This window comes from Hippopotamus amphibius, chromosome 11 (genome assembly GCF_030028045.1).
Source record: "Hippopotamus amphibius kiboko isolate mHipAmp2 chromosome 11, mHipAmp2.hap2, whole genome shotgun sequence".
In the NCBI taxonomy this organism is placed as follows: Eukaryota; Metazoa; Chordata; class Mammalia; order Artiodactyla; family Hippopotamidae; genus Hippopotamus; species Hippopotamus amphibius.
This window is the reverse complement of record NC_080196.1, coordinates 24448066-24458760: the sequence shown is the minus strand read 5'-3', so window position 1 is coordinate 24458760 and position 10695 is coordinate 24448066. Positions and strand designations below refer to the sequence as shown.

At 48.9% G+C, this 10695-nt stretch overlaps 1 protein-coding gene across 4 annotated transcripts; it reads left to right on the top strand.

The window, feature by feature from the left end:
- Positions 1-3103: 3103 nt before the first annotated feature.
- On the top strand, positions 3104-6967 carry LOC130830788 (BOLA class I histocompatibility antigen, alpha chain BL3-7-like). Of its 4 annotated transcripts, none has more exons than XR_009047909.1 (8): positions 3104-3262; positions 3576-3845; positions 4047-4322; positions 5184-5459; positions 5576-5687; positions 6281-6313; positions 6468-6515; positions 6675-6967. XR_009047909.1 is itself a non-coding variant. In XM_057698108.1 (7 exons), exons 1-6 carry the CDS (start codon positions 3190-3192, stop codon positions 6282-6284), a joined length of 1011 nt encoding a protein of 336 aa, XP_057554091.1. In that variant the 5' UTR covers positions 3104-3189; the 3' UTR covers positions 6285-6313; positions 6675-6967. The 4 variants fall into 4 exon arrangements, 2 of the variants coding, with proteins under 2 accessions (XP_057554091.1, XP_057554090.1); XR_009047908.1 differs by having other exon boundaries at positions 5576-5692; XM_057698108.1 differs by lacking the exon at positions 6468-6515.
- The last annotated feature ends 3728 nt before the right edge of the window (positions 6968-10695 follow it).

Below are 10695 nucleotides of genomic sequence, written 5' to 3'. Positions count from 1 at the left end.
GTTTTCTAAATTCAAAAATGTTTCATTGTTAACGTAAACAGAAAAGTGCCATGAATGGCTTTGGTTGGGGAGACTAATTTCTCCACAGCAGACACACAGCGCTGGGGTGCAGACAAGTGACCCCCAGCACGTTCCCACCCTCTTCCTACAGGTCCCGCGAGGCACCCACCTCCTCTCTATTCTCTGCTGTGGACCCAGGGCCGGACTCAGGGGCTCAATCCACACTCCCTGAAAGCCTACGCTTGGGAAGTGGCCTATTATGTCGCAGTCAAGACAGTGACTTCCACTAGGAGGCACCCCCAAAACACTGCATCTTGCCGAATTTGGTTTGCTCTGACAACAGGACTGGGAAGGGGGCAAGTGGGAACGTTGGCCTCTTTTGCTGGCAAAACCATGGAGCCCCGCAGCACTCATGCCATTTCTCACAAGGCCACCAGAGGGCGCTATGTGGCTGCTCATGACAAACACACTGCCCCCTTCACTAGTCGTCCTTCCCTAGTTAGCCTTAATCACAACATGTTTTCCAAATTTAGAGGTTTTCTTTAAGGTACATTGATTTGCTTTTCTTCCTTAATTCTATTTGGAAGCTGATGAAAGTCAACTACAAGTAACAAATATAAGGTGAGCCACTGACATAAGTTGTCCCTGTGACACACAGCCATGTACAATTATGTGTCCAGTCCCCCATCTGTGTCCACCTCTGTCCTGTCCTCTCTCTCTCTATCCATCTATAAGCATCTATCTGTGTAAAACAGCTTTTGACAATCTATGTAATGTCTTAGAGATATTTTTCAAACATGTTGTCCCTGCTTAGTGATATGAATCTTTGGGTACCAAGTGGTCTGCTCAGAAGGCAGTGGAGATGTCCCTGACGCCCTGGAGTCAACATGAAGGTGAACAGGAGGTCTGAGTGGGGGTCGTCCAAAGGGGGATGTCTGCTCAGTGTAGCCAAGGTCAGGTCCACATCTCCTATCCCCAAAGCACTGAGTCTGCTTCCTGGGAGAACTTTGCTAAAATCCTGTATATTCTAAGAAACATCAGACTGAGAATAATGAACAATGGTTGTAATAACTGTGGGAGAGACATGAGGTGATGATTTTAATTACCTGCTACTCTGCCTGCATCAGCCTTCACTGTATTCCATTATGATCGTTGCTCAGGCATGTGGGAGCAGAGTCTACACCTTGGTTTCAAGTGTATTAGAGGCCCCCAGCCCAGCACTGGGCAAAGTAGATGTGCCAAGATCGCTGAATGAGTACATTTGATATCAGGACCTGATAGATTTGAGAATGGATTTGAAATCAGGACTCTCCCGGAGCCGTCCTGAAAGGAGGTCATCATAAATTGGCTGCCACCTCACCTGCCAGGCCCTGGACACCTGATGGCCTTCCCATAGCACGCCTCAACCAAGACCCACCTGATCCCAGGTATTCCCCAGATCAAATCTCACCATCTGCTCGAACTTCTCATGGTCACTTTGGCCTCCTAGATTGTCCTACTGTGTGTTCTTCACTCTAGGGATCAGGGGACACCTCTGATTCCCTTGGAGATCTAATATCAGAATATCAGATCCTATGGAGCTAAAGTTAAATGATGGGACTTAATTGACAAGCAACAATTACACAGACAAGTAAAGTTCTACGTGACTGTAGCACTTAATGGTGCTGCTTTCCTTGAATAGTGAAGGTTAAACTTCATGGCATAAAACAGATATGTGTTTTCTTTGAAGTGAGCGTGCTTGGTGAATCCTAGGCTTTCTCTGCTGATGCTCTAAAAGACCTGATACCCTGCAAAAGGAACAGAAGTAAAGTGTATCATGTTATAATGTGGTATAGAATGGTATGATAATTTTAAAAATCTGCTATTATCCACTTGTGCTAGAGTAATTTTAAAAAATCAGGTGTGAATATTGGCCTGTCAAATATCTCATGCTTAGATGAAATTTAGAAGATGGTGTTCTAATCTTACCATATGCCTTGTACAAATGTTGTTATAGTGTATTTCCTATTGCAAAAACAAGCTGCTTCTTTTAGGAAAATCAAAAGATTTAGCATCATATCTCAAAATGCTAACATCATTATTTTTTGGAAAAAAAAAAAAATTCTATGGTGACACTGGAAGTACTTCTGCTACTTTCCAAAGTACTATGTCCCAACGAAAACAATTTGTGTGAACTGAACTACCCTCTATTTCATGAAATACAATGTTTACTTGAAAGAATGAATGACACTCGAAGATCTAGAAAACTTAGTGAAACAATGTATTACTTTTAAAAAATCTTACATTAGTACAAGAGCCATTCAGTGTGCAAAATAGGCTTATGGATTTTAAGGTAACATAATAGGAAACAGTCAATGATATGGTTTCAGGTGCACTTTGAAAATAACCTTTGAGAAACTACCACTTGCGTAGTTTTAGTTTTGGATCAAAGAAAAACTTATGTAGTTATTTGAAGGGATTATTAAAAATATACTCCGACTAATTTTCATAGCTATCAATCAAAATAAAGGATTCAATGCAGAAACAAACGAGAATCCAGTGGTCTTTGAATGAGATAGACGAGAAAGAGACTTGCAAAAATATAAAAATGTAAAAAGCTCCACTGTTCCCAGTACCGTGTTTATTTTGAGAAACAGATATTTTTCTTATTAAATGCAAGGCTTATTAATGTTATTCTAAATAAACTAATTTAACATTTTAAACTCTGTTACTTTTACTGTGGAAAATATCGTTAGAAGTAAGCACAGAAACAAAATTGTTCTTGGGGTCCTCACAAATCTGTGGAACTGTATATATATTTTGACCAAGACGTTTTGAAAATCGCTGATTACACAGCCCCTGGTTCAGGACTGGAGGACACGGTGTTAACCAAGAGCTCTCGGGCAGGAAGGGAGGGATCAGGGCAAAGTCCCAGGTCCCGGGAGGGCGAGGCTCTCAGGGTCTCAGGCGGGAGGGCGGTGTCTGGGCGGGGACGCTCCGGGTTAGGGATCCCCCGTCTCCCCGAGTTTCACTTTCTCTCTCACAACCTGTGTGGCGCCCTCCTGCCCGGACACTCGTGACGCGGCCCCAGTTCTCACTCCCATCGCGTGTCCGGTTCCTACAGAAGCCAAATCAGCGTCCCCGCGGTTCCCGGGTATAAAGTCTCCACCGGCCCGCCCCGCCGGGACGCACTTACCCGCAGACCCGAGGATGCGGGTCATGGCGCCGCGAACCCTCCTCCTGCTGCTCTCGGGGGCCCTGGCCCTGACCCAGACCCGGGCGGGTGAGTGCGGGGTCGGGAGGGAGCGGCCTCTGCGGGGAGGAGCGAGGGGACCGCCCGGGGGTCGGGGGGCCGGACCCCCAGGGAAGGAGCGACTCCCTCACCCCCGCCCAGACCCGCCCCTCCCCCCCGGTCCCGTCCTGTCGGCCCCTCGCTTCCCGCCCCCTCTTCTCTCCCCCGAGGTCCCGGCCCTTCCCCCACCTTTTCCGTCTCACGAGCCCCTCGCCCCCTCCCCCCTTCCGGCCCCACCACCTCGGACCCGGGGCCCCGCGCCGGGAGGAGGGTCGGGCCGGCTCTCACCCCTCCCCGCCCCCAGGCTCCCACTCCCTGAGGTATTTCTACACCGGGGTGTCCCGACCCGGCCGCGGGGAGCCCCACTTCATCGCCGTCGGCTACGTGGACGACACGCAGTTCGTGCGGTTCGACAGCGACGCCCCGAATCCGAGGATGGAGCCGCGGGCGCCGTGGGTGGAGCAGGAGGGGCCGGAGTATTGGGATCGGGAGACGCGGAACGTCAAGGACACCGCACAGACTTACCGGGTGAACCTGAACATCGCGCTCGGCTACTACAACCAGAGCGAGGCCGGTGAGCGACGCGGGCCCGGGTCGCGGTCACGACCCCCATCCCCAGGGACGGGCCGCAGTCGCCCCGAGTCTCCGGGTCCGAGGGTCCCCCCAACATGGCGGGGCCCGCGCCGCCCCCCGACCCGGGAGGAAACGCGCGGACTTGACCCGGTTTCATTTTCAGTCTGGGTTTAGTCACTGCGGGTGGTCGGGGCGGGGTCAGGGTCTCACACCATCCAGGGGATGTACGGCTGCGACGTGGGGCCGGACGGGCGCCTCCTCCGCGGGTACGAACAGCACGCCTACGACGGCGCCGATTACCTCGCCCTGAACGAGGACCTGCGCTCCTGGACCGCGGCGGACACGGCGGCTCAGATCACCAAGCGCAAGTGGGAGGCGGCGGGTGCGGCGGAGCAACGCAGGAACTACGTGGAGGGCAGGTGTGTGGAGTGGCTCCACAGGTACCTGGAGCTCGGGAAGGACACGCTGCTGCGCGCAGGTACGAGGGGCCGCGGGGCCGCCCTGACGTCCCCTCGGGCTGGAGCTGGCTTCCCACGAGGAGAGGACACGGGGTCCCTGAGGGAACACCGCCCCGGAATCCGCCCAGGTTGTTACATTCTGTACAAGACAGGGACTCGCCAGGGGCCCCACGTCTCTGAGGGACCATTAAGGAATCCAGTCTCTTTGGGGAGGAAGCAGGAAACCATCCCTGAAATAACTGCTCAGCAGCGGCCTTTGACCCCGGCCGCCATCTTGTGAACCTTGACTTTCTCTTTGCAGCTGTTCTGAGTCATTCGTCCTCCGACAGAGTCAGGACCATTACTCTGTCTTCTCCCTCATGTGGTTCTGGGAGCCTCCTACCCTAGTCTCTGATTCTTGAACTTTCTAAGGACTAGGGGATAGTCCCAGACCCCGGAGTCTGGGCTGGTGTCTGGCTTTTGTGCTGCTTCTTTTCAAAACCATTGTCCTGAATGTTCTTAGGTCAGAGGGTAAAAAGGTTCAGAATAAGTTCTGGGGATCTAATGTAGAGCATGGAGACTGTAGTTAACAATACTAGATTATATACTTTAAAGTTGATCTTAACCATTCTCATCCCCCCCCCCACACACACACATACACACAAGGTAACTGTGTGAGGTGATGGATGTGTCAATTAGCCTGGCTGTTAATTAGCTTCACAATGTACATGTTTATCAAAACAACATGTAGTACCTTTTAAATATACACAATTTTTGTTAAGTATATCTCAACAAAGGTGGGGAAAACATTGTCCTGTCCATTCTCAGGATGGTCACATGATGCTGCTTCACTGGCCACGGAGGGAACACAAAGTGTGAATTTTCTGATTCTTCCTCCTCAGACCCTCCAAAGACACACGTGACCCATCACCCCATCTCTGACCGTGAGGTCACCCTGAGGTGCTGGGCCCTGGGCTTCTACCCAGAGGAGATCTCCCTGACCTGGCGGCGTGATGGGGAGGACCAGACCCAGGACATGGAGCTTGTGGAGACCAGGCCTTCAGGGGACAGAACCTTCCAGAAGTGGGTGGCCCTGGTGGTGCCTTCTGGAGAGGAGCAGAGATACACCTGCCGAGTGCAGCACGGGGGGCTTCAGGAGCCCCTCACCCTGAGATGGGGTAAGGGGGGAGATGGGGGTGGAGCTTCTTCTCAGGTAAAGCAGGAGCCCTTCTAGACACTTCAGCACAGTCAAGACTGAAGCCTGAGGTCAGGGCCCCTTCCCTCTCTTCCACAGAGCCCCCTCAGCCCTCCATCCCCATCATGGGCATCATTGCTGGCCTGGTTCTCTGCGTGGCTGTGGTGGCTGGAGTTGTGGTGGCTGGAGCTGTGATCTGGAGGAAGAGGCGGTAAGGTAGGGAAGGCAGGGAGGGATCTGAGCTTTCTTGTCTCACTGGGGGGTTTCAAGCCCAGGTAGAAGTTTGCTGCCTTGTTACTGGAAAGTGTCCTCCACACACGTGTGCTTCCCATTCTGGAGCTGAGTGCTAACACTTATCCTCTTGTAAAGTACTTGTTTGAAAAAAAAAACAACATAAAGCAATTGTACTCCAATAAGAGAAAAATTAAAGAGGGGATATACGTGTATATATAGTTGATTCACTTTGCTGTGCAGCAGAAACTAACACGACCTTGTAAAGCAACTATACTCCAAATATAAAAAAAGAAAAAAACACCAACAAATTCTTTACATGGATAATTCTAGTTGGCAACCAGATTCCCAGCAGTCAAAGGTCAGAGGGGAAGGTCCCTGCTGAGGATAGACCTCCAGAGGGCTGGAGTTGGTCCAGTCCCCCAACTTCTCCTTTATTCTTGTTCCTGATCCTGTCCTGGATTTTTGTTCACAACTCTGGAAACTTCCCTGTGGTGCAGGACTAGAGGTTTCCTCTAGGATCTCACATCTCAGTCTTCTCCTTGGCCTCTCACCTGACATTTTCTTCCACAGGTGAAAAGGGAGGGAGCTACACTCAGGCTGCAAGTAAGTGAGGAGGGGGTGTGATTCCTGAGACCCTTGTGAGGGGGAGACAGGACGTGTTGGCCGGGGGGTGGGGGGGGCCTCATCTTCCCCAGAGTTTCTTCTCTGGTTTCTCTCCTGTGGGTTCTGACCACGTCCTGGTTGTGTTGTCCTCCAGGCAGTGACAGTGCCCTGGGCTCTGATGTGTCTCTCATAGATCCTAAAGGTGAGACCCTGGAGGGTCTAGACTGGGAGACTATTTGGAGCAGAGGGGACACACTGGGTGGGGATCTTTGAGTGGGACATTTGAGCATGTGGGGGGCTGTTGAGAATGTCAACACTTCCATGACTGACCTGAATTTGTTCGTGATTATTTCTTTCACAGTGTGAGACAGCTGCCTTGTGGGGACTGAGTGATGCCCGGTCCCACTTTGTGAGTTCAGATCCTCTTTCTGCAGCTGCATCTGAATGTGTCTGTGTTCCTATCAGCATAGTGTGAGGAGGTGGGGAGACTGGCCCAGCCCTGCCCACTGAGACCCGTCCCCACCGTGACCTGTGTTCTCCGCCCTGATCCACTTTCCTGTTCCAGTGCAGGCGGGGCTGGGCTGTCTCTATCCCTGTGTTTACTTTGTGGTGCACTGAGTAATAATGTCTTACTTTCCTACTGGAAATAAAATCTCTGTATGAATTAGTGTTTTCTAATTGGTGCCATGAGGAATTGCTGGGATAATAAAGGTGAGGATTCCTAAGGTTTGAGAGAGAAAATAAATGGAAGCACTGAGAACGTTCCAGGATCCACGTGTTTGCTGTCTTGAGTCAGTTGCAGGAGGGACAGGTGGAGTCAGTGAGGAGCTGAATGTGGACGGGGTCTGTGCCCAGTCAGTGCTCAGTGCATCCGGGGCTGTGACGTGGTCACTCCTGGGCTGACCTCCCCTGACATCTTCTCAGCTCCTTTGTCCTTGTTCCTTCAGTAGAACCTTGTCCCACCCGCACCTGTGATCACCAGAACAAAGACATCCTGAGGGTCTTGCCCTGTCCCCAGGACCGTGGGCAGTGAGGGCTTCCTGTAACCAGGTCAGCCTAGGCTGGGGCCTTGGTCTAATCTTCATCCCCCATCTTGTGTGTGTTTCTATTTTGCTTCTTCAGTGTTTTGGAGTTACAGCTACTCTTTTCCTTGTTTAGCATTCCGGTCTTATTCTGCTCTGGGTGTTCCCATCTCTTACAGCAGCAGGGGTCATTATGCCTGTCATTGTCCCCACAAATCCAAGGAGTTCCTGCACACAGGATTCTCAGTGGCATTAAGAGATCACTTTTCAGACTCATCCAGTTCTCTCTCTGCTTCTAGGGCTGTTTCCTGAATTAGTCTTTCCATGCTTTTCCCATCTTTTCTAAGGAACCAGATTCTGGAATTAGCAAAGAGGAGGGACCCAGTAGTTTCCCATCCTGATTTAATTCATATTGGATTTCTATATTTTCTCAGCTGGACCTCTCGCTCTGCCCTGAGATCTAGTAATCCTAGTGCTGGCTCCACTTTTGCTTTTCTCAAGCTTATGAGCTGTGATAGGAAAAGTAACCCTCAGCTTAATTTATGTGGGAGCATAAGAGACATCCCCTCCTTGATAATCTGGGAAACCAAGATTCGTATGCTCAGAGACAATGTGGAGATACTGAAGCCTTGTAATCTGCTGGTGGGAATATAAAATGGTGCTGCTACTTTGGAAAAGAGTCTGGCAGTTCTTCCAAGTTTGAACATAGTGTAACTGTATGACTCAGCAATTCCATTCCTAGTTATTTATGCAGGAGAAATGAACACATACGTCCATACATGGGGACTTCCTGGCGGTCCAGTGGTTAAGACTCTGAGCTCCCACTGCAGGGGGTGCAGCTTCCATCCCTGGTCAGGATACTGAGATCCCACATGCTGTGTGGTGCGGCCAAAAAAAAGAAAAAAGAGAAAACATATATCCATACAAACACTTGTACTTGATATTCATAGCAGTGTTATTCATAACAGCCAGACAGTAGAAACAACTCAAATGTCTCCAACTGATGAATGAATTTAAAAAGTAGTATAGGGGGATAGGATTAAGATGGCGGAGTAGGAGGACGTGTGCTCACTCCCTCTTGCAGGAGCACTGGAATTAACAACGAAATGCTGAACAGTCAGCAACAGAAAGACACTGGAATTCACCAAAAAAGATACCCCACATCCGGAGACAAAGGAGAAGCCGCAGTGAGAAGGTAGGAGGGGCGCAATCGCGTTAAAATCAAATCGCATAAATGCTGGGTGGGTGACTCACAAACTGGAGAACAGTTATACTGCAGGAGTCCACCCACTAAAGTGAGGGTTCTGAGCCCCATGTTAGGCTTCCCAACCTGGGAATCCAGCAATGGGAGGAGGAATCCCCAGAGAATCAGACTTTGAAAGCCAGCAGGATTTGATTGCAGGACCTCCACAAGACTGGGGGAAACAGAGACTCCACTCGTGGAGGGCACACAAAAAAATGTGCTCACCAGGACCCAGGGGGAAGGAGCAGTGACCTGATAGGAAACTGAACCAGACCTACCTGCTGATGTTGGAGGGTTGCCTGCAGAGGTGGGGGGCAGCTGTGGCTCACTGAGGAGACAGGGGCACTGGCAGCAGGGATTCTGGGAAGTGCTCATTAATGTGAACCCTCCCAGAGTCCACCATTAGCCCCACCAAAGAGCCTGTAAGCTCCAGTGCTAAGTAGCCTCAGGCCAAACAACCAACAAAGTGGGAACACAGCCTCACCCATTAGCAGAAAGCAGATTAAAGTTTTACTGAGCTCTGCCCACCAAAACGGATTAAAGTCTTACTGAGCTCCACCCACCCAGCCCTACCCACCAACAGTCCCTCCCATCAGGAAGCACCGAGGAACCTCCTAGATAGCTTCCTCCACAAGAGGGCAGACAGCAGTATCAAGCAGTATCAGCAGTATTTCGTCTTGTGGAACTGAAAACCACAGCCACAGAAAGATAGAGAAAATGAAAAAGCAGAGGACTTTGTACCAGATGAAGGGACAGGATAAAACCCCAGAAAAACAACTAAATGAAGAGGAGATAGGCACCCTTACAGAAAAAGAATTCAGAATAATGATGGTGAAGATGATCCAGGACTTTGAAAAAAGACTGGATGCAAAGATCAAAAAGTTTACCAAAAACCTAGAAGAATTAAAGAGCAAACAAACAGAGATATGCAACACAATAACTGAAATGAAAAATACACTAGAAGGAACCAATAGCAGATTAACTGAGGCAGAAGGGCAAATAAGTGAGCTGGAAGACAGAATGGTGAAAATCACTGATGCAGAAAAGAATAAGGAAAAAAGAATGAAAAGAACTGAAGACAGCCTAAGAGACCTCTGGGACAATGTTAAACGCACCAACATTCACATTATAGCGGTCCGAGAAGGAGAAGAGAGAGAGAGAGGACCCAAGAAAATATTGGAAGAGATTCTAGTTGAAAACTTCCCTAACATGGGAAAGGAAATAGCTACCCAAGTCCAGGAAGCGCAGAGAGTCCCAGGCAGGATAAACCCAAGGAGAAACATGCCAAGACATATAGTAGTCAAATTAACAGAAATTAAAGACAGAGAAATGTTATTAAAAGCAACAAGGGAAAAACAACAAGCAACATACAAGGGAACTCCCATAAGGGTAACAGCTGATTTCTCAGCAGAAACTCTACAAGCCAGAAGGGAGTGGCATGAAATATTTCAAGTGATGAAAGGGAAGAACCTACAACCAAGAATACTCTCCCCAGCAAGGATCTCATTCAAATTCGATGGAGAAATCAAAAGCTTTACAGACAAGCAACAGCTAAGAGAATTCAGCACCACCAAACCAGCCCTACAACAAATGCTAAAGGAACTTCTCTAAGCGGGAAACATAAGAGAAGAAAAGGACCTACAAAAACAAACACAAAACAATTAAGAACATGGTGATAGGAACATACATATCAATAATTACCTTGAATGTAAATGGACTAAATGCACCAACCAAAAGATACAGACTGGCTGAATGGATACAAAAACAAGACCCATAAATATGCTGTCTACAAGAGACCCACTTCAGACCTAGGCACACATACAGACGGAAAGTGAGGGGGTGGAAAAAGATATTCCATGCAAATGAAAATCACAAGAAAGCTGGAGTAGCAATAGTCATATCAGATAAAATAGACTTTAAAATAAAAAATGTTACAAGAGACAAGAAAGGACATTACCTAAAGATCAAGGGATCCATTCAAGAAGAGGAGATAACAATTATAAATATATATGCACCCAAATAAGGAGCATCACAATACATAAGGCAAATGCTAACGACTATGAAAGAGGAAATGCAAGGCAGAAATAGAGACACAGGTGTAGAGAACAAGCACATGG

Bases quoted from the DNA above. Each gene is read 5' to 3' on its own strand.
- LOC130830788 (XM_057698108.1), top strand. From the start codon at position 3,190: ATGCGGGTCATGGCGCCGCGAACCCTCCTCCTGCTGCTCTCGGGGGCC. The intron at 3,846-4,046 runs GTGAGCGACGCG...GGGCGGGGTCAG, and splicing joins CTACAACCAGAGCGAGGCCG to GGTCTCACACCATCCAGGGG. The intron at 5,460-5,575 runs GTAAGGGGGGAG...TCTCTTCCACAG, and splicing joins GCCCCTCACCCTGAGATGGG to AGCCCCCTCAGCCCTCCATC.